Source organism: Mastacembelus armatus, chromosome 8, assembly GCF_900324485.2.
Source record: "Mastacembelus armatus chromosome 8, fMasArm1.2, whole genome shotgun sequence".
Classification (NCBI taxonomy): Eukaryota; Metazoa; Chordata; class Actinopteri; order Synbranchiformes; family Mastacembelidae; genus Mastacembelus; species Mastacembelus armatus.
In genome coordinates, this window is record NC_046640.1 from 16,244,548 (window position 1) to 16,270,930 (window position 26,383).

The 26,383-nt window shown below is 38.7% G+C and overlaps 1 protein-coding gene across 6 annotated transcripts in view; it reads right to left on the reverse strand.

Moving 5' to 3' along the window:
* Positions 1-283: 283 nt before the first annotated feature.
* The window catches only part of prkcab (protein kinase C, alpha, b), an 80,884-nt gene continuing 54,784 nt past the window's right edge, over positions 284-26,383 (reverse strand). For 3 of the 6 annotated variants that reach the window (XM_026324638.1, XM_026324635.1, XM_026324640.1), the window contains 14 exons: positions 25,266-25,394; positions 17,295-17,451; positions 17,050-17,184; positions 16,192-16,285; positions 14,627-14,656; positions 11,367-11,507; positions 11,022-11,195; positions 10,272-10,363; positions 9,970-10,032; positions 8,941-9,079; positions 6,558-6,638; positions 5,801-5,908; positions 4,557-4,697; positions 284-2,423 (listed from right to left, as the gene is read on the reverse strand). In XM_026324638.1, the coding sequence (XP_026180423.1) occupies positions 2,259-2,423; positions 4,557-4,697; positions 5,801-5,908; positions 6,558-6,638; positions 8,941-9,079; positions 9,970-10,032; positions 10,272-10,363; positions 11,022-11,195; positions 11,367-11,507; positions 14,627-14,656; positions 16,192-16,285; positions 17,050-17,184; positions 17,295-17,451; positions 25,266-25,394 (1,649 nt within the window). In that variant the 3' untranslated portion in view covers positions 284-2,258. The other 3 variants (XM_026324639.1, XM_026324637.1, XM_026324641.1) reach the window with 2 other exon arrangements.

The following is a 26,383-nucleotide window of genomic DNA, read 5'->3' on the forward strand; positions in this document are numbered from 1 at the left end:
CATTTAGGCTGAACCACAGCCACTTCAGTCTGATCACTCTTCTCCAAAACAAACCAGAGCACATTCATATTTTTATACTTTATTTATTTATACACAGTATCTGTCATATCACAATGAACAGAGGAACAAGAAGAATCAGGTTAACAAAAGCAGGGGCAGTCGAAGGAAATGCACAAACATCCCTGTGGCTCTAATTGTAGCCGGTAGTGGTTCTGTACCCTGACTGGCCTAATGTTTGATTATCTCTGTCATGTTTTTTTTTTTTTTTGTAATCTACTCCAATACAGATTCTCAATGTGAGACATGTAAACATTCAGTTTTCTTTTAACCTTAAAAGTCTCGTTTTGGTCCAGCTGCAACATCAGTTTACATGTTAAGCAACTAATTCACTGGTTAAGCTGTGTAAATAGATGTGGTAGATCTAAATTTTGCAGTTTTACAAAACACTTGCAACTTTTTGTGCCTCAGTAGTAGCCTCTCAAAAAAAAAAAAACAAACAAACAAAAAGACTCAGTTTGGCACCGTGAAACAAAAAGCAAACAGAAGCATTTTCCACATCTGTGTGTTTATAATTCAGCCTCTTAATGACAGGCTGCGCTACATGACAGCAAGTGAGAAAAGACGTTGAGCAGAAAAAGCACATGATGCTTGTTGGATGGGTTTATCTCACTGTGTGCAACAAAGTGGGGAAACGCCATGCGCCACACTGGGGATCTCTGTGTCATGCAGGGGACTTTCTCATGCTTAGATCAGGCCTTGCCTCACGCATGCACACGATATATAAAGAAAAGACATATTTCAGCCACCAAAGGCTCTAAAATGCTCATTCCATTAACTTGGTTTGGAATTCAGTTTGTTAAAGAAGGATCTGCCCTGAGACGACCAAGGCAACAGGGCATTCGACCGTTTCACACACAGTAGGTCCTGCATATTCTCTATGCACTGAGTAGTAGAAAACAATGGATAAATAGTGGAAATACATATAACAAGTTTTGCTGATACCAAAGCTACTAAAGAGTCAGCCAAACATTATATATCTCTCCTTAGGGGTAATCTAAACATAGAAATGTTCAAACCATCTATGGTAGTAAAAGCACATTCAGTTTGTAGTATAAAATCTGCAACTTCTCTTTCTTAAACATCTGGTGTGAAACATATTTACAAAAAAGGCTTGACACACAGTAAAGGGTTAGACATAAAAGTTGAGCAGAACATAAGTAAGGAACAAAACCTTTTTTTTCCTTTAACAATTAGAAGCTTTTCTTCAGACTAAGACTTTTCAAAACAACAATTATATTAACATAGTTTATATCATAATATTAAACTTTACAATGATACCAGACGTGTACAGCATTCTAGAGTCTACTGCTCATACAGTCGGAAAATAAGCATGCAACAGAGAGCTGCTTTGTGCATATGGAAATAGCATCTTTAAACGTAACATCCTCTCTTGATTCATAGTTTTCTGACCCTATATCCATCCTCTGTAGGCAACATCCACTGCACTGAAAAGGCCTAGATACACACAATGTGCTTCTGCTTCTTTATATTGAGTTGGATATACTGTAGCTCCACGTCCTACAAAACAACAGAGATAAACAGTCCCCATTTAGGGGTTTTATAGTGTTGACACTATTGGGAAGGCCAAAGGGGAAAAACATGACAAGGACTTCAAGAACTGCAATAGAAATGTTTTCTTCCACTTCTACTTTGGCACTCATGTAACAGTATACTACCTCTTTTGTGAATATATAAATATAATATACACATGTAGCAGTTCAGAAGTAGATAAAGCTGGGACAGAGCAGAAAGCATGTTCTGCTCTTGTCGTGCATTGCAGCTTGTTGCGCAGTAAGATGGGTAACATGACTGGGATGACTTGCATCTTTAATACCTAATAAGATATTAACTGATACTGAAACACATTCATACACAAGTAAAAGGCTGCAGGTTTGAAGGAACACTGACATAGATGTAGATTCAGAATAAAGAACATATTATGAGATGTCTGGGGTAAATGATGCAAAAATACCAGTGCTATGTACTCCTGCTCCCACTTCAGATTATACTAACATGCCCACAAACAGGATTTGAACATTTTGCGGCAGTCTCATCAGTCATGTCTGTACACAGATATTGATAACTAGTAGACAGAACACTCTAGAAGATGATGTGAGTCTTTTGACAGTGGGGTGTTTCTTGGAGTTTGGAAGGATCTTGTAGTCAGCAACAGTTTGTGCTTTTGTACTGCTCCCTTCTCATACCACACTGTGCATGGATGGGTGGATGAACTGAGGGTTGATGTAAGAGAAGCCGGCAAATTCGCTCTGGTCAATGTTGGCGATAACCAGTTGGTCAGGAGGGGTAAGCACCGGCTGGGTACGTGTGAAAAACTTGTCAAAGTTTTCTGCTCCTTTACCACACTGAAAGAGATGAAAAGGACGTCAGATGTGGAAAGGACTGAACATTTGTTAGATCTCTGGACTGTAAAAGACTGCATAAAGAGGTCTGGTAACAGGATTGTAGAGTCCTGATTAAAATGATTTTCTTCTTGTCTTTTATTAGAAACCTTCCCAACAATCCCAGAGGGAAGGTGGTGCAGGAAAATGTTGAAGCCTGATGTGTAGCTGGGCAAAAGCTGTAATTAGATTTGGCGCTAACCCTAAACATCCACAGTGGAGGTCATCAGCGTCAGTATGTAGCTCTGTCTCAAACAGCTGATGAATATATATGAGGATACTGCTGTGTACTAGCGCAGTCATGACCTTTTTAAATGAGACATATTCCTGAGTAATAGGCAACAAAAACAAACCTGCAGTTTACAGTAGTAGTTTCAGCATGTGCTCCTTGCTACACACATTCTCAGGAGACATATCAGCATCTCAGGCATTTTCAGCTGCTCAGTGATTTTACAGAAGCCGAGCCATAAAGCTTCAGATGGGTCTTTTGTTTGTGAGTCCCTTCAGTCCAATTAATGACGCATTATATGAGCTCACAACAGCGATACACCACACAAGGCCTCCTGAATGGATGGATCTACTTTTAGCAAATGTTTTCCTCCCCCCTATGTGAGTGGAGACAGATACATCCGCTGTGTAACCCTACATTTATTGTGGCCCTTGTGTTGAAGCAAAGGGAACTCTGCTCTTAGAGGGCTATTTTTAATCCTCGGTGGCAGTGTTCGTGTTGCTTTAGGCACTCTGGATGGTAAGGGGATGGAGGATGCAGGGGTCTGCAAACAGAACAGGAGCGTGTGTGATGACAGGAGGAGGTTTAGGTGTAGGTGAGGAATGGGAGGGGGACAGGTGTCAGTGGCAGTGGTGCTGGTGGCTACAGCTGTGATCCAGCCTCAAGCTCTGGGTGAAGATGAATGGGAACACACACATACAATAGGCACCCATTCATGCACACTTAAAGACTGCAAAAGTATTTGAATTCTTCAAGTCATGCATTCTAAGGATGGGAATGATCATTTTTTTCTAGTTTTAGCATCACACTCTGCCTGCTGGAAGGAAAAACAAAGTTAAACAAGAGTCTGAGAGAAATAAAACACACTAGTTTGATTGATATATATATATATATATATATATATATATATTCTTTAGGACTATTTTAAGAACTTTCTCAACAATACCAAACCCATAGGTTTTCACTTTTAGTGTAGGTGGAGATGGTGAATTATAAAGAGACATTGAGCTAAAGGTTAATGTAAGCATATGATTGCATAATAGTAATACAGTGGGGTCTGTTATCTCATTATCTTCTTACTAGCAACAGCAGTCCTCTCTTCACGAACATGATAATGTTCAATTTTTATTCAGTCTGTTTTAAAGAGTTTTTAATTCATTTTGGAGGATATAGTTTGTGGCACTGTTGAACTGCATTGCATTATACTAAGTGTTTCTACATTTATATCACTGGGGCCAGGCTTAATAACAGTTCAACAGCAGCACAAATTACAGCCTCCAGAATAATCAAAGGCTTGAATCAACACCTTTTGAAAACTGTTGGAGTGAAAATTGAACGTCATCACCTCCAATAAGGAAGGATTTATTGCAGGACAGAGTTTAGTTTTAACCATGTGTATACAATAAGCTAAAATATGTGTAGACAGACTGAATTTAGGAAAATGCCATACTTGGTGGAAAGCAGCAGAGAACAGGTGGGCCTTTGTTGAATACAGTACATCACACAGATGGAGATTTAATTTTTCAGTTTTTTGTAACTTTGCTTAAAATTTGATCAACATGTGGATGGAAATATATTTTAAAGTTTGCTAAAGTGACAATATGGCACACAATAAGACTGTCACACAATATGATACACTACCTGTGGTTGTTTTTCAATCATTGCAGGCAATGTTACAAATCAATGAGTAGGACGCTTTCTAATATTCTTTTAAACAAGACATTCCTGTATTGATATTTAACAATAAATAGTCTTTCAAATCATTTCCCCAAACATGTACAGTTTATACGAATACAGATGATAGAGCATGACTGACTGATTCGTTCGGTCTTAAGCCCATGTTCCCCCTCAAACACAGCGTCACTCACCACTTTTGGTTTAAATGGCGGCTGGATCTCTCTGTTGGCCAATCGTTCCCAGTCAATGCGTCTGAAGAAGGCCTGCTCTCTGATGTCCCTCTCACCCTCTGGGCCACAGCCCAGACGCTTTGATGGGTGCTTGGTCATCAGCTGGTGACAGGCAGAGGAAGAAGGATTAGAAGATGTGACAGAGGCAGTTTGGTGCTTGAGGGAGAGAAGGTAAAAATAGTGAGGCGAGAAAGAGGGAGAAGGTATCTTGGAAGCTAGTACAGCCCATCCACTTATTTTTGTCATTGCTTTTTGCATGTGTTATATGACTTTATCACATTAATGTTAATCCAGACTGACAATCATTTCAGTCAACTGGCTTAGTTAGTTGCAGGAAATTGTGCTGTCATTTCATAGCACAATATATTGAGTCAGGAGCCATTTTCAATTTTAACATGAATACGTTTAGCAAATGAGATGTGCAGCAAACAATAAGAGGGGTCAGGATAATTTCTTTTGTCACTGGCTCTGAGATGATGAAAGCTATTTTCCGCGGCAGCACGCAGCTAGAAGATGTAACATCATAATAAACAAAGGCGGGTTTGTTTGAGGACTTGATCAGACTGGGCCTGAATCTTTATTGGATCTTCTATGGGAGTAATTGGGGTGTAAATTGACTCTGGGGTGTAAATTCACTCTGAAAACTCATTTCCTTGTTGGCAAATAATCATGATTATGACAACCATGCTGTCGCTTCACTGTGATGATGTCACAGAAGTGGTGTCCAGGTGTGTGCCAAATAAAGGACTGTTTTTGAAAGAGTGAAATTTATGACTCAGCATGTTTGTTTCAGGATTTCAGCATAACTATTGCAGATTGATTTCACAGCTATCACAAACGCTGTATAATGTAGTCTGAAAGAAAATAGCTCTGATGGTGTTATAGTCATGTAATCAGGTTTATTTGTTCTTGTACTTAGAATGAGCCTGTTAAATCTATACAGGACCAGGTCTCCTTTCACAGATGCAGTCATGTTTCTACAATGGCCCAGAGGGGACAAACTGGCTCTAAGTAGGGACTCACATTTTATCTTAAAGATGACAGCCACTGTGCCCCCCTCACGCCTGTAAACAGGGGTTAGGGGTGATAGGTGCTCAGAAGGTTGCATTCTGTGATGCCTTTAAATAAAAAATGGCCAATGCAGCTGCATGAATTTCAGTGGTACAGTATTCTTTATAAGATGGTGCATAGTCCTCTGAACTTACTCCTTTGCAAATGGAAACAGCTTCTTTGGACATGGACTTGGGGTAGGACACATTATGCTCCATGATAGACTGGAAGAGCTCATCCTCATCCTCTCCATCAAATGGCGGCTGAAGGAGAGAAACAGAGTCACAGAGTTCAGATAAAAAGTAGGAAGTTATGACATCCTACAGCTTGAAGGTTGCTATGTGAAACCTGACAAAACATATACTGAGGTGACAAATCCAGCAGGTGAAGGCGAGCTGAGCAGTGGGGGCTGCTGTGTGTGTAAGTCATGTTTTTGTTACATGACTCTGGCCTGTCGCTGTTATTTCAGTTGGGGTCCTTTTCTTGTGCATTGTACTACACAGATGAGTGTCAGTGAAAGTGACATGTAGTTATATATGGTATTACATTTGCTGCTTTGTAAGTGAAAAACAAACATCAAATCCTGTTATTTGTTTTATTCTCATGTGTGTTTGTGAGTGTCCATGTGTGATCCATCTCCAATAAGAAAACTATCCTCTGCCAAGTTGTTGCTTGGAAACTGGAAACCTTAACAAAAGCTGCTTTTCTCTTACTGTAAGTGTTAGTTTAACTTTTTGGTGCATTTCATTTGTTCCAAAGACACATGTTATTAGAATTTATCATTATGTACTAGTCTTTTTTGATCTTTTTCTTTTTTTTGTTGTATTGTTTAAAATAGCTTTTTTATACTATACAGTAGGTCTGCAGTGTTATGTAATGTTAGAAAATAAGGAAATTAAAGCAACATATTACCTGTCCTGCAAGCATCTCATACAGCAGAACTCCATAAGCCCACCAGTCCACTGATTTTCCATAGGGCTGGTATGCTATAATCTGACAATTGACAAAACAAAAAAATTAAAAGCTTGAGTTTTGGGGGAAAACTGTTTCCATTTTGTCAATATATTTGGATTACAAGAAGTTTAAAGATAAATGCTGAAGTGTTAGAGTAGTAAAGACCATAAAATCATCACAGTAGCACTCGTAGTAATATTCTTCTCATCTAAACTCACTATTAAATATAGTCAGCTATTTTGAGCTACCCTAACAAAGGCGCTTTCTCCTACCAACCAATTTGCCATCCTACAGTACACCTCCCTCCCACACACTATCTACGCACACACACACGCACACACACACACACACGCACACACGAACACACGCTAATAATCAGACATACAAGCAAAGAGCGTAATTACAGTTGTACTCACCCTTAGCAGCAGCAGTTAAGTACAAGTGTTCACAAAATTACAATTTGTTGTTCATCTTTCTTGTAACCTAGACCACACATGATATGCAAGTGTTGGTGTCTCCTGATCCAATAAATGAGACAACACTGCAGTGAGTTACTTCTTGGGATATTTTGTCCCAAAGTAATATGCATTTCTAATCAAATGGTGTGCTATATAGCATTAATATAAGTTATCTACCCTCCTTTTGCATACCCAAATTAAACTAGCTGTTGTACTTACATTTAAAGGGTTATAGTGATGAGCTTGGTATCACTGGAAGGGAAACACTTCTTAGTTTATTGTGACTTTTCAAATTTACATCTGGATTTACAAATAATACATCTGGAAACACATCTTTCTATAGGTCGGGCCGGGTAGGTATGATAAGATACGAGCTGTCAGGAAGGGGAAGAGATGACTCATTATATACAGTAGCCATCAATATGCAGCAAAAAAATAAACTTTGAGGTGTCTTGGGTTTATTTTTGTCCTGGAAGCACTGAAAAAGATCTGTCTAGATGAAGCTTCCTGTGAGAAACCCCGAGAAAGGGCTTCCCTCACCAACTGAGAGACATGGAGCCTCCTCGTGAGTCAATGCAAACAGATGGTAGTAGGCAAACATATAAGTTTATGTATATACACATATTACCAAACAGACAAATATCTTATTAAATTCGGTGTGTACCTTCCATAAAGCCATTTTCCTTTTTCATTAGTTATTACTTGTTTTCTGAGCAATTGCACATCTAAATGAATTATTTGGTTATTTGGAGCTCCTCACCTCACAGTACTTGCTTTGTCATAAATTACAGTATGACAATCATTGTGGTTACTGACATCAGCCAAATGAATAAAACATAAGTGTAAACACTTTCAATGTCGTCATGTCATGTTGATGATATTTGGTCAGGAGCGTGACATTTTTTAGCCAAACTGCAATGGCACACTTGGAGCTGGCATAATATCCTCAATCAGTGCTCCTTGGCATATTAATGTGTATGGTGACCACTGTTAAACACACCACTCCAAAATATCCGAACACTGTTTAGGTCGAGATAATAAGGCATAGGACAGTTATTCTGTCTCATCTACTGCATCTATTGTACAGTAAACTGCATGGCAATACACAGTTAATCAAGTGATTGGTAAAAATCATCAGCTCTTGATAAGACTCTAAAACACAGAGCCACTTCTATGTGATTCCTGTGGGGCAGACTGAGACTGCTTTCTTGCTGTTTTGCCTTTGCAGCTCATGCGCTGAAACACTGGGATCTGTGGTGTTGTGACAAATGAATCTCAGAAAGTTTTTAGTGGTGCTGTACCTAACAATGTGGACTAGTAAACCTAAAGTATTCAGTGCCTCCTCACATATCATGCTGCCTTGTAATGGCTAATTTTACGTTAACTGATGGTTTTCTTAGTTTGACCCCCTCAGTTATAGTGCCCAACTTTCTGTTCTCATCTTGTCATATTGGTAGCAAGTTTACTACTCAATTTTTTAAGTGTGTTAAGTGTTTAGAGCATAGACTGTATATAAAGATTGATGGTGTGCTTTCATTTTCTCCCTCAGTGCAAAACTGAAGCCAAAATACCAGGAATATGCAGGCTGTCATCTTGCTTTTGAGACACATATTGCAACTAGTGACTTCTGGTAGCTAATTCACAGAACTTAGAATCAGGGCAACACTCAAAGCTTATAATCATTAAAAACACACCTGCTTTTATAACTTATTTAAAACAAACATGAAGTGAATTATTCCTCTGGTGCTTTTGCTTTGGAAAAGCCACCATACAAGCCAATATTCTCTAAACATGGAATTGCAATCCCCAAGGTAGCGGACAAGAATTGCAAAAATGTTGTGTTATCCCTACTCTAATCTATTTCCCTATCATATATGTCTCACCTCTGGTGCAATGTAGTCTGGAGTACCACAGAAGGTGCGTGTAGTCATGCCTTCATACATATTTTCCTTACACATGCCAAAGTCAGCAATCTTGATGTGGCCCTCAGAGTCCAGCATCACATTGTCGAGCTTCAGATCCCTGCAGCAGAGACAGGTTGTGAATATTTGGGTAATTCTGTTTTTCTGTCTGGATTTGTGACTGCTTTGATACTTTGTGCGTGTTGTTGTCCAGACTGGATAAGAGCACAGACAACCCAGTGTTGCTCCGTAATACCTGCTCCATTCTGAGCAGTTTATCTGTTCCACTATACATCATACACTGGGTAAGAAATCATCATTAAATTCATTTTTTCCTCATCCTGCTTCCTCTGTGCTTTTCTGTTCTTAACATTCAGTCTGCACTTTAGCTTGTGTTTTATGTCCTTCATTTTCCTCCCTTCAGTCACCACATCTGATAGCTACATCTGTCAGTGTGGAGTCAGGATGCCAAACACAAGGCTGGTGGATTAAGAAGAATAGCTGTAAGTCTTAAGGTGAAGTAGTGAAAAAGAACAGGGTGACCTTACTCTCTGTCAAGCGCTTCTTTACTTTCTATTCTTGCTTTTTTCCATCAAGATGATTACCATGAATTTAATTCTCACCTCCAAACTCTACAGTTTAAACACAGGCTAGCAAAACTGAATTTACACATCCATTTTTAAATCCCTTCTCTTACCTTCCCTGTCCATAGGACATGCATGCTCCTTCCCTGTTTTAATGTCCCATTCTCTTTGTCTGTCTGTTACGTCTGGATTCTCATGTCTTTTGCTTTCCTCTGCCCATCAGTCTTTGTGTCAAAGTTTGTCTAAACTATTTTATCATTTAACCTCAGTTCTCCATATGGTTTTTCATTTTTCAGCTTCACCCTGTCAATCATGTTTTTCTCCAATTTCCTTTTCATACACCATCTCCAAACTGTTCACAACCAATTATTTTCCATGCAGTTTGTTCTCAGTCTGTCTATCAGGTGACCTCTATGCTGCAACCCACCTGTAGATGATTCCCTTTCTGTGCAAGAAAAACAAACCAACAGCAATTTCTGCAGCATAAAACCTGCAATGAGAACAAAAAGCAATGGTAACTAAAATAATTCTACGGAGTACAAGAAAATACACATGCATTGTTATCTAATATTGGTATGCAGACCAAATTTGGAGTAATGGGGTTTTGTACCTAGGGTACTAACTTGTGGTGGCTGTAAAGCATTTAAACTGTCTTCCAGGGAATCCTAATAATCCCTAAAACATAAATCATAATGTCTCTATAAGAACAAAATTCTAAAATGTCCTTACACTGCCTGTGGTTCCTTGAACTTGCCCATACGCTGGATATGATACATGAGGTCTCCTCCGTTAATGTACTCCATCACAAAATAAAGCCGATCCTACAAAAAAATAGAGGTTATTGTCCAAAGAACAGCTCTGAATAGATGCTACACAAAGAAAATCACAGTATGAGCGGAACACAAAAGATCTGCAGAAAATGAATGATGTAAATATAATGTATGTGTAATATTCAGATATTATGTAATGGTGTACCACAATATATCTTATGAAACATGTTTGCTTTGAGATATTAAAATGATGAAGGTCATTCATTCTTTCAGTAGAGCAGCTTTGTCAGGTTATATACCTCTAATATAGGTCAGGAAGCTTTGATCAATAAATGTGTTGTTTTTTTTTTATTGGCGACTCTTTGTGTCACTGTCTATGCAAAGAGTTGACGTCATACTGGAGACTTTGTATTCAGGGTTGGTCTCACCTCACTATCAATTTTCTCTGCAGGGCAGCAGCAAAAGAGTGTGAATTAATGTAACTAGGAAAGGCAAATACAGATGTAAGAATAGACGGACACTTTAGGACGCATACTGCTTAAAATGCTGGGGACTGAATTAGATGGCTGATGAAGGAATAATGAAGGAGCACAATGGCACCCTTTACAGCAGGTAAAGTGAGATTTTTGGCTTGTCTGAGTAGTTCTGCAGCAGTGCAGGAAATGTGCATTAAAAATCATAAGCAGCGGTAGCTGGGGTTTTTACGCACCACTGTCTGGAAGCAGGAGTGGAGCTGTGTGAGGAAAGGTGGTTTGTCTCTCTGGGCCAAGACCCTCTTCTCCACCATTGTACATTCAACATCATCATCCTGGATCACCACATCTTTCTTGAGGATCTTGATGGCGTACAGCTCCTCTGTTGACTTCATCTCTGCCAACATTACCTGCAGTGCGTGGAGAGACAAAAGGCCAAAGGTCTTAATAAATCGAAGAGATTCAGAAGTTTAATAAAAACACACAAATGTGGGCATGACAGCACTATCAGACATTCCTCGACACTCATCTTTAAAATCATTGTGGTGCTGTTACATAATATCTGTGTCTGTGGCTCTCACCTTGCCAAAGCTGCCCTTCCCCAGCAAGGCCAGGAAGTTGAAGTCATTGAGTCGGACCCGGTCCATGTTACCTGAAGGCAGGCTGAACCGCCGGTGGTCTGACGGTGTGATCACTTTCTTCCCGTGGCCCAGCTTTGCTTTCTGTGGTGTACAGTACACATACATGCTGTAAATACAGCATTAAAGTAAATGGTATAATCAGGATTTGAATATGTCTGCTGCTGTGGGATTTTAAGGACAGCTTGATAGATTAGCATTCACAAAAAAACCCTAAAAGATGAATACAGTCTCAGAAACAAAAATAAGTTGTTTGCACATTTCTGTTCTGTGCATCTAAGAAATGCTACGTAAGGTGATTCTTCATCCCCGAGGACTTGAGGAGAAGACATGCATAAATAAATGAATCACCATGCTGGTATCAGCTGGTCTGGAGTCAGATATTCACATATGGCCGCTGATCACACACTGCCATGAGCAAGATGTGATCACTGGTTACTTCATATTTCTCAGTAGAAAACAAACACGGGGATGCAGGAAGTGTTCATGCTCGCTGTTAATCACCATAGAACTATATCTGCAGATTTTAAGATAAAATAAGATTAAAAATAAGAATTTATTTCAGTACAAACTAAAACAACTGATAATTTAAAAACCACAAAAGCATTTGAAAATATAACAAAAATATCTCGGTAAATAGGTTGAAAATGCAAAAAAGCAATTAATGACATACATTTATGACAAAGCAACATTTTTACATCAATATACAATATTTTACATTATTCGTAAATAAAGGATAGTCATTAGTGGCAAGATTACATTTTCAATCCTGCTCAAGATATTTTTAGTGGATTTTTCATGCTGGATATTGCATGTTAATACACAATGATAGTTTCTGTAATTATGTTATATTATCATTTGCTGCAAGGTGATGCCTTAGTGGATGCACTCATCATCAAAGACAACTGCTTAGCTTCTCTGTTCAGTCTATTTCCATGTAAAGATAACATAATGATCTATTTTTTCCAACTGACTTGCCAGTTTCTTCGTTGTATTCACACATCCTCACAGATATTCAGCCAGAGCTCGCTAGTGATGCATTTAGGGTGAAATTGTGAGGTGGGCTGTCAGCAGGGGGTTGCCAGCGTTGTAAGGTTCCCTGTTGTTATAATGACTGGCCTGCCAAGCGTCTTTGAACAAAAAGAGCAATTAGGACCCTGCTAGTTCCTATCACAGCTCCAGTGGTTGTCTGTTTCTGTCAGATAGAGCAGGGAAAACAGCAGACTGGTGGGACGCAGAGAGGCTGTTGCCAGGCCAACCATTTTTCTACTCTTCATTAGAAATATACTGGACAAGATGAATCAGGTTAAGTGACTCTACATGCACACCTGGTTAGGTCAATTACAGTAACAGCAGACTAGTATCAATATTTACTAGGTGTGTCAGTTGTAGTTATATGGAAAATTCTCTGGGTGAGGCCTGGGATACTGCTGTGTAACTGTAATTCAATACAGTTAATTAAGTGTGACTTGAGTACTACAACACAGTGGTAAATGTAAGGAGAACATCAGAGGGAATGCAAGTCTCTTACAGGTTGATATCTTAAAGGCAGGATTTTATTGTTACACAGATTTTCATGTTGTCACCAAAATCTCACAGTAATGGAAGTACAAATTTGAAATTGTCAGTTTCACATACAACTTATTACAACTTGGTTATGATTTCCATAATCATGTGGGACAGCTAAAAAATGTATATTTACAATGTTATCTATATTTAATGTGATGTTATATATCTATTGTATTGTGAATTATATAAAACTGATTGTGATCTAGAAAGTCTAGTGGTTATCAACCCATGAGTCACAATCCAGCAAAGGGGTCCAAAGATAAATAAATAGGAACTCAAACAGGTTCAAAGACAATGAAATATAAAGTCTTATACATCAAATTTACTTTTAGTTCTACTGCTCACAACTCATGTCCACATTGACTCGTGATGCCTTAAAATCAAGCGTAAAGGCTGGTGACTACCTGGACACAGCTCCGGGGTGTATAACCAAGGATAGTGTAGTTTGTGTCTAACCAAAATTTTGCAAATTTAGAGGTATGCATGGCAGATAGGAAATAGGTCAGGTTTATATAAAGCACTGTTGGTGCTTTTATCATGTATAGTTGTAATGTTTTTCTGGCAGGAAACATTTGCATTATGTTGTGATCCTCTGCTTACGTTGTTTCTGGTCACAGTCGGTGTAGCTTGTCTACTTGTTGCAGCTCACACTATTTACTCTGTTGTCAAATTACTATCTACTACCTAGTGCCATTAGTTTTCATTTTCATAATACACTTACATGACATTTTCTCTTAACACAGACCATTTTCTCTATACAAAAAAAAAAAAAAAGACAAATTCACAGCATAAACAATTCACAAAAACACAAACAAAAGTAGGAAAAGTAGTAGTTGGAAAAAAGAGCCACACGTCAGTCTTATAAAAATATAAGAATGCCATCGTGTGGAGAGATTTGGCATGCCCACTAAACACATCAAGAACCAGCATGTGTGCTCTTTTACACAGTTACTGTGGGTGAGTGTCAATCCATGCTCTATGTCCTAACAGCCTTCTATAGTCCAGACCAGTGGCAGACTAGTAGAGGGTGTAAGCAGGTGTGAAGCCCTCTTCACAGCGAACTGATAGTGGTGAGGATGATGATACCACCAAAGGTCTGAGTGCTCCACAAATTTACTAACAATAATGCTGTTTGGTGTTTGTGTTAAATTTTATTTTCATACTAGTGGCTCTTAATGTTTTTATGCTACAGATCTTATTGCAATTTGCTTTATTTGTTCTGGAAAAACACCAACTTTTTTATTGTTTGGGCCTTGAAAGTGACATGCAAACACTGCAAATATCAGATTTGATCTGACATTTGCAGTGTTTGCTGCATGTGTTGCAAAATCTCATAAGATATGATTTCATTGTTCCTGTGAAGGCATGTGAAATACTGAGACAGAAAGGAGGAGTAAGTCAGGGCTTAGGTGTGTGAGGTCAACTACAAGAAAATAAACACTGCATTGCAGTAATTTAGTTTGTGTATAAAAAATTCAGTTGGTTCTACCATATAGTGTTGGGAGCCTTTGTTAGTAAATCAGATTAATTTGTGGAAGTCCAGCAGAATTCCACAAACAATCAAAAGTGAGTAAAGTGAGTGTAATGCAAGCTAGGAGTGAGAGAAACAGAGACGGAGCAGGCAGGAGAGCTACCTTCAGATAGTGGATATTTAACTGGCAGGCCTAGAGAAAGGAAGAAACTCACTTATTAGTGCAGTGACAGGTTAGTTGATCTATGCTGGAAAAATAAAAACAAACTGACAAAATACATACGGACTACTTGTGAGTCATTATTTTGTTTGGTTTCACTCATCTAGCTACAAACAATACAAATAATCGGATGCATGACTAGAAAACAGAATAAATCCTTTTCTGTCACATCTGGCTTCATCTCTGCATCTATTGCTAGTTTCCACGGCAACCACACAGTTATGTGAAGACACCAGCCTCAAAGGAAAGTCAAGGTCAGCGGGGAACAGTATGGAGAGAAGCAGAAAATTAAAACTGAGTCTTGAGGAATGCTGTGAGGAAATGAAGTTTACACTCCATATTAAATTGCAATAAACACACATAGAGGTGGGCTTTAATAAAACTGCCCTCGCTGTCTGCCGGCTCCTTTTGCTTTACTTGAATCCAATACATTTTTGCACTTGTTTGCATTGAACTGGTAAATATAGCAGCCACCGTCTACTCGTGAGTTATTAGTGTGGGGATTAAGAGGTTATGAGTTTTATTTTAAAGTGTAGATTCTACACCCTGACAGACAGAAACCTGCAGTAAACAGACCAGCCACCAGAGAGCACGCAGTTACTTTAGATCCAATTAAAGGACCTTTCCAGCGTTTTTGTATGCTTATTTTGTTTACTACAAATCATGTAAATAACCCTGTCAAACCCTGACTAGAAATCTGCTAGAGGAGGAAATCTATCACAGTAAATATCATGTTGTGTTTTTTTTTTTTTTTTTTGTTGAAGTTACTGTACTTTTGTACATTATTATAAGCACATTACAGGATTTTCAAATAAATATGCACTCATGCTGCATATTGCACATTAACTGGCATCAGTGATTGCCAGGAAGCTAGAAAAAATAAGTTACAAAATGTCCCTTGTAACAATGTGTTTCAGAAAGTGATCCAATATAATGTGAGGTGTGAATGATTCTTAGTAAAGTGGATACAATTTGCAAAAACACAGACACCGGGGAAAAAAGTTATTTAGAATTCAGATTTGTTGAAAAGCAGGCTGTGTCCTCTATTGTTGATCATAGCTGTTTGTAGCTGAGTGCTCATGTCTCAAAAGGTGAACATTAAGAGTGAGGGTAATGAATCACAAATATTTGGCTTATACCTGTACTTCTTACAAAAGTATCCCTGAGATTTGCTTCTTCTGTTTTATTTTTCAGATGTTTTTTTGCTCTCCATGTTTAATCTTTTACAACTGTTTCCTTCAACCGTAAGCTTGTACCGTATCTGAAAATGTCTTTAAAAATCAACAGCATTCACTTTAGTGCAAGGAGAAAGCGATCTCCCTCCCTGGCACAAAGGGTGGAAAGCACAAGCAGGAACAGGACGAGGTTACCATGGTGACAGGAGAGAGGCACACATTTTGTTTAAGTGAGACCTGTGCATGTGTGAAAAAAAAAAAATCTGCATATGCTTTTCCTCTTTATTTTGGTTTTAAATTCATACCTTGACCTGACCCTCCCTCAGTCCTCACCTCAAACTTCTGTCGGAGCTCCAGGTTGACGTCGTCCACCTCTGGGATGGGAACGTTGTAGTACTCTCCCTCCTCCTGGTTCAACAGTTTGTACCTGATAGAGAAAACAAAGAGAGAGGTGAATGTTTATTTACTTTCTCTAGAGGGCTGTAAATCTGTGTATGTTCATATTATTATAATTCAACAACCATGCATTTCTTCCTCTGTCCACCCACACAGCTATAAATCTCTGTATTTCTGCACTACTTCAATCATACATAGCCTTTCTCTGAGTGTTTACAGGTCTGCACTCTCTCAGCAGTGCCAACTAGACTCTACTTCCTCTCTAAGGTACACATCCTTAGGCCATTTGTCTAATGGCCTGGAATATAGAGTACAATACCTGGACCAATACGTAAACACAGAGTAGTGGTTTCCACGCTGCCAGTGCCAAGTGTTTTTACGCACTGGTATTTCCTGGAGCTTCTAACACTACTTGCATCAGATCAGGCCTGGTTTAGACTGGGTTGGGGCAGGTATGCTAACACGATTCATTGATGAGTGACTGTAAGATCTTTGCGAGTGAGTGTTTGTCAGTAGGAGACAAAACAGAAACAGGCAGACAAAGACGGTGAGACAAGGAAGTGACGGCAGCAGGTGCTGTTTGTCAGAGTGAGTGAGGCTGGTTTCGTTCAGCTCCCTGTTTATCCACAGTGAAGTTGGTTGAGAATGTTGTGGTCAGTGTAGTGTCAAGAAGTTGTCACACTGCTTTCAGAAATGATGTATGTAAATAGGCTCTTTCCCTGTGTGTGTGTGTGTGTGTGTGTGTGTGTGTGTGTGTGTGTGTATATTTTATGAGACTCCTGCTAGACAACTGACCATCCACATGTGGGAGCCTTGATCAGCTCAGATACTCCAAATGACATGGAGCCCATGAAGTCGTTCCTGGTGGTCCGGTCCCAGTCCCACACCTCAATGGACAGACGTCGGTCCTTGTCTGATGCTTTCAGCTTACTGAGAGCACATATATAAAAACAGGGGTTAAATAGAGACGCCAGAGACTGCAAAAGTCAACTGTTTCCTATCATTTTATACTGTTTTAGTCTTTATAAGACTTGACTCACAAGGTGAAGGATTCGTTCCAGCAGGGGTTTAGAGATGAGCGGATGGTCCTGGTTTTCTGTTTGGTCTCATTCTTTGGATCTGGGATGAGCTTGAGTTTAACATATGGGTCTGATAAACCGTTTGGATCCATGGGAATCAGGTTCCTGGCTTCACCCACTGGAAGATAGGAAAAAGAAAGTAAAAATATTTTTTGTGTTGTTGTTTTTTGAGTCCTCAGTCAGAGTCAGATACTCCATGACTCCACACTGGCTAAGGGGTTAAAATGGACAGAAATAGAAGAGCACAGTGGTGAATCATTGCAAGTCACTCCAGGCCTGGACAGCAAACAGAAATGATCAGAGCTTCAGTTCAGCAAAATGACTTCTCTGCACTATATCTGTGGACTTAAACCACAAATTTAATGCAGACTTGAAGCCTTTTTAAACCACACAGGCAAACATGAAAACAAAGAATGCATAAGAAGTTATAGTGCTAATAGTTTTTTGCTGGTATTTGGTAAGTTGTCTTGTTTATTGTTTCCTTATCCATTGATTTAAATTATAATTTTACTTAGGTAAAGTTGTACAATTGTTTTTGTTTAGACATCAGTTTTAGAAGTTTGGTGTATTCTTGGCTTAGATCAATGATATGTTTGGCTTATTATTATTCTCAGAATCTTTCTTTCAGTACTAGTATCAAAATATGGCCTTAGACATCCAAGCCTTAGACAGTAATCAATGTTTTTTCCAGATTTTCTGTAAAATATGCAATAATGCTAAACAGCGATAGATTAATAGAGACAGATCCAAAGTTAATGTTTCTGTCCTCAGTTACTCAGATAATGACTTATCAAATCAGGCACCACATATGCTGATAGCAGGTGCTGCAAGCCAAAGCATACTGTCAAAATTCACTCGAAGTTGACAGTGTGAAACAGCACCAACAGGATTATAACACTGGTGGGTGTTAGGACACACGCACACATAAAATCAACAAAAAGAAGAAAAACTGTAAAAAAAAAAAAGCTTGCCTTAAAGTCTCACCCTGTTGTATATGAAATAAATAAGACAGGTGGTAATAAAACTCCACTATTACCAGTGAATGGAGTGCACTCTCTTACTGTTTGTGCACATGGTTAGGTGGTAGGTGAGCAGATAATATGAGGGAGGGGTGATGTTTCCCTATGTAATAAATGACAAATGGATTAAAAAAGGAGTGATGTAACATAGCAACAGTAATAGGGGGACAAGGTGGCGTTAACTTGCCGCTTTCACCATGGTGACAACATCTACTCTGAGTAGCCAATGTGCCGACTCCCCCACTGCCCCACTTGGTAAGATCATGAGGACACAAACAAATGGCAGTCACATACCTACAGCATGAATTAAACAGCAGCTGAAGAAAGGCATAGGTGATGCTCCAGGACAATAAGCTATTTAACAGATAAAACCAAGTTCAAATGTCTCAGTGAAGACAAACAACAAAACAATAAATCCAAATTCAAAATTGAAATTTTACTTGTCACATACATCTTCATACAGAGTACGACATGCAGTGAAATACTTTTTTATGACTGTCCAACATGTAAACATTAGAGTATGTAAAAATAAGGATAAATAAAATAAAAAAATAAAGTAAAATAATAATAATAATAATAATGATAAGATGGAGGGCAGAAATATGCTCACACTGATCCACTGAAACTGTGTTTATCAGCTCCATCCTCCCCACTCTGCATATTTAAATGAAATAAGAGACAGTGAGGGAGAAAAAAGGCTGTAAAAATGAATGTTTCAGACAGTCGGTGTGAACTTTCACACAGGGATACGTTTGCTGAGATTCTTGATTAAAACAGCGGTAATGTATTTTTCACTTTGCAGCATCAATATTCCACAAAGCAAAGCATACGCAGACATTAGGGAGGAAATGTCATGTAGAGTCACCGCAGCTCATTTAGCTCTGCCTGTGTGAAATTTAATCAGATTCATTTTGATATTTAGTTGTCGACGTGACAGTGAGGTTTGTATGACAACATACTTTAAAGGGATTTGTAATAATAATAATAATGATGATGTGGATAACTGCTGAAACTACTGCTCAAATAATCAACTAGTCAAACAACTCAAAACTAAACTATTTTGATAATACAAAGTTTAAAATTTAACAGTATAAAAGCCCAAAATTCACTTTTCCTGTAGAGTATATTCAAATGTGTACATTTGTTGATTTGAGTCATAACATGATGTTAAAAAAACAATAGGCCAATAATGTGGATGTCAAAAATATTTTTCGTCTTCACATTTTATGCTCTTCCCGTTTCATGCAGAAGAGGGCAGTGTAGGTCTCTGTTTGGAGTTGTGTATCTGACAGAAAAAGCAAGTGTTACCTTCTCCATGAATGTTTTGCTTCAACCTTATCGTTAACTCCTTATCCAATACAAATTCAAACAACAGAAATCCCCCCTCCTCTCTTTGTGTCTCTCTCTCTCTCGCTTTCTGTCTCTCACTCGCCCACAAGCCCCTGTTCCTACACACACACACACACGAATACATTTACACAAAGTCACACTCACACGCACAACCAAGTACGAGGAGCAGAAGGAAAATCTCAGCATCCCACATTCTCATTTAAATCCTCCCCTCTGCCGGCTGTGGCAGCGCTAAAGGCATCAGTCACTGCATGGCAACATGGGCGCCAAACAACGCCAAAGCAACTTCAGCAAGCCTGTAAATACACTAATGAGGCAACACACATGCAGATAAGCAAACACACCTATGGAAGACAGATGACAAGAGATATGTATCGTTTGTCACAGAAGTTATGCACACAGAAAATAGTGTAGTTGACATGTGCTCGCTCTCCTTTGCGCGCACACACACACACACACACACACACACACACAATAAAACATCATCAGCAGCAGTGATCAAGGACCATCTTTGCTGTCTGTTGTTGCTTAGATACAACAAGAGCTGCTTGCCTTCTGTATCCTCCCCTCTCCTCACTCCTTATGAGCTAGTTGCAAATAAAATTAGTGTGTGTGTTTGTGTGTGTACACATGTACATGCATTCCTGCTTGTGTGGGTTTTGTCTATCACTTGTTTGGGGTAAAGCAGCCAGACATTATACAGACAAAAAAATCAGACATACTGTATCATGTGGTTCTCTTAGCTCAAACACAGACAGTGTGCTATCACTGAATCTTGGTGTTGTTTACATTATGCAAACATGTTTTTTAGAAGAAGAAAAACTGGCACAAAGCATCCCCTCAACAAATTTAGACTTTAGACAAAACACAGGACAGTTTTAAAAGCAATAGCACTTTGCTGATACTTTATAGAGCCTGGATCTTTATAGTTTAGGGATAACAAATGACAAAGTTAAAGTTTAAGTTCAAGTTTTTTCTTTCTTTCTTGCCAAAAAAGATTATGTGTTGTCTTTAATTATATATCATTTCTATAAAGTGCTAGGTGTTATTCCCTGCAATTAAGGAAATCAGAGAAACCGAACACAGTATTTTAAACCTCTTGTACCTCTGGTAACAAATCACATTTGAACCTAAACTTGAGTCTGCAAACTTTAAACCGCCAAATACTGCCCCAAATATTCTGTTATACATATTCTTAAATAAATCAGATGGAACAGACAGATCACATGAAACACACATAAAATATCCATGCTGCTATTATCTCCTGTATCTGAACTGAATTTTTGTTAATAAAAGTATGGCACAGCTAAAAATGACATATCATTTGGATCTTGAGGCTGGTGCATGTGGGGCTTTGCTGGGCAGACTGCGTAATCTCCCGAAAAGGCTTTGAAATTCAAATATGTTGTTGCATAACAATGCCATGTGCAACCAATGAATGCCTGATAATCGGGAGGGAAAGGCTGCAAGGCCAAACAGGAGCTGGATGGATCCCTGCTGTGCGGTGTCAGGGATCTGAATGCAGATGTCACACACAGTGGAGGCAGCAGGGAACCCAGTCTGAACTTAAGGTTTCTATTTCTGGTTGAGGTCATTTTAAAGAAGTGAAATTATATTCTTCAGTAAACATGAGCAGCACTTTGGGTTTTTGTAAAATTCCACCCAAATTTATTTTAAGCAAATATTATTGAACCTTTACTGTTTTTTCAGGAAGAAAAGATTCATTGAAAGAATTGAAGCATAACAAGATCAGCTAATTCAATAGCAAAGAGCAGAACAGTAACAGTATAGAAACATATTGAAACAAAATCTATTTCTTCAGCTGAGTAGTTAACCTTAGTATTTAGTATTCATAAATGCTTTAATGTACATTAAGCTACATATTGGCATATTTGGTTTACTAAATTACTCAAGTCCAAAGGTCAAATTACTACATTATTTTGTTGGGCTACAGATTTATATATGGGATGGGTATGACATATGATAAAATATGATATAATTAGACATATTTACTATTTGCCGAATCACATCATGACACATACGTTCACAACAGTTACCCTTACATTTGTGAAATGCCTAATATCAAACAGTAATCCTCAATTTGTACTATGGGGCTGATTGTGCTATGAGTTGATCAGTGGAGGAAAAAATATAATCTTGTTCAACTGTGCTTTAAACTAGAGGCAAGCATGTCAACAGCAGGGAATCTCTCCCTGAATAAACCACTGTGCGCTCACTTTGGCCTGATCCTCAGATGCCCTGTGTTTGTGTGTGTAGACAGGTTATGAAGGGACGTTCTCACGTTTGCCTTTCCTTAAAACTCCAGAATAAACATCTGCTCATGCCCGTGGGTTATTTATGTTAGTTTTGCAAGAAGGGATGGTGACCAGGGAGAGGAGCAGCAAAGGGTAAAAGAGGTAATCGGTGAAAAAATAAAAAATTAAAGAAAGATGGGCTAACAAGGAGGAAAATAAACACAGTGGAGTAAAAAGAGTGAAGCATGAGAGACAAAAGGAAAAAGTTAACTTGAACATTGATTTCAGCTGGTTGAAGGAAGAGAGGATAACAGTAAAGGACAGATTCTTATGTCTTACTGAGGAAGGAACAGGTAGGAGAAGAGAACAGGGAATCTCAGTATTAGAAGTAGGGATGGGGCAATTGAAGAGAAAAGAACAGAGTGGGGTACGAAAGAGAGAAATACAGAGCCTGAGAGATGTGTCTGTTTTCTTGGCTGGAAAGATTTAATCAAATTCACATTGGTGCGGTGAACCACAAAGGCCCGCCACTTGTCTGTTGGAGCTAGAGGGCAGGCAGAGAACAAGCTGAGGCTGCACTGTTCAGACCGCTGTCATTAGAGAAGGGAAAGGGGGGAAAAACAAACCAAAACAGTGCAGACCAAACACTTCCTCCTCCTTTTCTCCCTCATGTATTGTTCTCAGGATTGATCCTTATACTCTTCTCTCTTTCATCCTCAGAAAATCTGTCAGTCACAGCCCAAGCTTTGTCTGAACAGGTCATTTTCATTTTCATCTTTTACTTTTCCAGATATTTTCTCTAATAGACAAGAAAGAAAGAAAAAAAATGGTCCACTTCAAATGTCTGTCTCTCTCTGCCCTTACAGGAGCATCAGCACTTTGTTTGTTCATTAATACAGCCCCTGAGAACCATCAGTCAGGGATGCTACAACAATATTATATATTTTTATATTAACAATGACTCAAATAATTATAATTAATCTGTGAAGAGATGAACCCACAGGTTATTATCTCCATTGCCACAGTTTCCTTTCAGCTCTATGGAGCATTATAGCTTCTTTTAGTTCATTGTTTGGGTTTTTCAGCTGACAACCGTACTGTTTTCTTTTTTTCTTCAGTCACGTTACTCACATTAGTATCATATAGCACACAGACAACAAAGTTAGCAACCTGCTGGTGAACATAGAGCGAGTATTTAGTGGCTAAAGAGCCAGATGGACACCAAAACAGAGCTATAACAATGTGTCATGTATATATGTTTACTAGATAGATCAATTAGGAACTGTTTGCTCACATATTTGCTTTACCAGCATTTTTTAATATTAATATAATATTATCATACTAATTCACCATTAATATGACTCTACATGCAATACATATTTGGATAGCATGCCATCAAGAATCAGTGTGATTTTGTGCACTGTCTCTTTAAACAATGAGCAAGTAAGTAGGTGGTTGTGGCTCAGAAGGTATCACAGGTCATCCACAAATCACAGAGCTGCTCTGTGAGATGAGAGTCAAAAACACTACAGCTACAGATAACAACTCACAACAATTCTCAAAATACTGATGAATCATTCAAGTCATTTATTTAAAACACACAAATGACTGCTCATTCCAGCTTCCCAAGTTTAGCGTGCTACCTTACAGTATTTCATGTGTCTTATTAGATTGAAATGCAAATTGATCATTAGCTGATAAAAAGCTGTATGATGGAGAGAACAAGGCACAGAGGTCTAGAGTTTCTTTTTTATATATATATATATATATATATATATATATATATATATATATATATATATATATATATATATATATATATATATAAATGCGAGGCAACACATATGCCAGGAGCAGGTGCTGCAGAACATACGGTCATACATTCCTTGAAGTTGACACAGTGTGAAGTGTCATCAACACTTTCAGAAACACTTGAAAACTCGTGGGTGTTTCAGTGTGTATGCATAAAATCAAGGCCAACACGGGGGGCGGGAGAGAGAAGGCACATCAATCTGACATGGTACAGTATCAGCCATCCCTCCCACTCTCTCTGCCCATGTGTGCCGGTTCACTTTCAGCTCTGTCCATTTGGCCTAACCTGTGACTATCACCTCAGTGTGGCTGTCACAATCACACATCACAGTCAAATTCATAGATACTGAAAAAGGGCAAAGAATATAACTGTCAGTGTTTTGCAGTAGATCAGATCTAGTTCACCAGTAAAACAGACAAAAGAGCAGGATGTTATATACAGTTAGGCCAAATAAACAGACTGCAAGATCATTAAATGAAAAGCAGTGCGAGCAGGCTGAACAAATTATGCAAGACTACTGCAAATACAGTTCTCTCTCACTCCGTCTTGTATGTCTTTCCATCTGGAAGACTGTAAACAAACACATTTTTATGAATGCAATATTTCCAAGTCAATCACATCTCCCCCCTGTTCCTGCTGTAGCTGCAAGTTATTCCTGGTTGATCCCCACTGAGTTAAAACACTTTTGGCCTGAGCAATCATAGTCCCTGACCAGCACTGTGAGTGTGTTAGTGTGTGACAGAGACACAGAGTGAGGTTGTGCAAGTGACCCAGCAGTCATTTTTCTCCCTGTCAAATGTGTTTTAACACCAGAGAGATCTCCACTCCAGGTGCTGCTTTTGATTGACGGGATAATTTGAAGGTGTTGCAAAGACACACACACACACACACAAGTACACACATACAACGCAAAGATTATGAAGGTAGCCATGACCTAATTTTTATGCTGACACAGATATGTGCTGCATTGATTTAGAAATAGTTTTTTACTTTAATGTGAGTTTAGTAGCAGATTTTCATGTTTTTGTTTTGATTTGTTCTCTTATTTACTCCCAAACAGTACTGTCTGTGAAGTCATTCATTTTACCCGTTAAATTTAACACACAGATTGTACACCCTTGCACCAGCTACATGCCAAATTTCATATATTTCTTTTACAAAATTATCATAAATCTATATGTAGAAAATTACTGAGAGTAGTTTAGCACAGAAAAGCAAACAGAAGATTAACACAATATTCCCACATTCGCACAGTAACCACAATTTCTTACTGCAGCCACAACCACTGTCATTCTCTGAATAGATCATTACCACGTTTAAGTAACTCATAGCAGCCCAAAATTAGCAACATGAATAAACCCAGAGATTTCCTTCAATGGTTTGAAAATTAAGCACTACAGTTCCATCAGGGAGCCACTTGTTCACATCACTCTTAAACTAAGGCGCTTTAAGTGCATGCAGCCACAGTGATTCCCAGATAAAGACTAAAACCAACCTGTGACATGTAGTCTGTCACCGCTGACCTCAATCTTTAGGAAGAGACGACCCCGACGCTCCGTGTGGTCTGTCCCACACAGACTCGGCACGTTGACCACACACTGCTTGTGCACGTTCATGTCGCAGGCTGAAAACAGACAACACAGGGGAACATAAAGAGTGTTGAGTATATCTGTGTTGGAATTTAAAAAAAAAAACCTTTTGTGCTTGGAACTGCGCGTGTTACTTTGAAAATCCATGTATAACCAGTGAAATGTTTATCTTTCATCATTGCATATGTATTTGAGGGTGAATAATGCATGTAAAGGGAGGACATAACGGTGGTTGATTGCACATTTAGCTAGATTTACTAAGGTTCATACAGTTTGAAAGACATTTCAGAGTGGAAAATTCTCTGCTTCTGAATAAAATGTACTAAAAGTGCTGGGCTGGTGTGGGCTGAGGAAACTTGAATGAACCTTCTTACATGGATCCTACAGAGATCTCAGACAAAGAGTGAACGCTGAGCAATATTTTGAAAGGAGCTGGGCTCAGTTACTAGAGGAGGAGGCCTACAGGATGAATCACTCTGACTGTGGGGATTTCATGGCTTTCTCTCTGCCAAACACCTGAAAACTCCAATTAACCCATGCAAACTTTATTATTAGTAGAAATTATTGAAAGTTTATGTATTAATGTGTTAAAATAAGATTGTGAACATGCTGTACTAAACATCAGCATGTGACGCTAGCTTTTAGTTCAGAACATCACTGGGTGTTAGTGTTAGTTAGTGCCCTAATGTGGCAACAGATTTTGTAGAGAATATTGTAATTGAGCATGGACATGTCTATTTCAAGTTGGTTTATCGCTGTAATCAAAGCAACCACTGCTTTTCTCAAAGGTGCAGTCTAGCAGTAATCAGTAGAGATGCTGTAGGCAGATGAGATCACTATCTATTGAAGTAGTAACCACCACAGCATCCCACTTTTCATATTATGGAAAATGTGCTGAGTTGACGTGCATAAACGGAGTAAACTGCTTTTCCTTCAGCAGTGAAAAGAAAAGAGTTATGTTTTGCTCATAAAAATTCTCTTTGTGAGGAAGCCAGATGCTTCATGGGAAATGTGGTCTTAATTT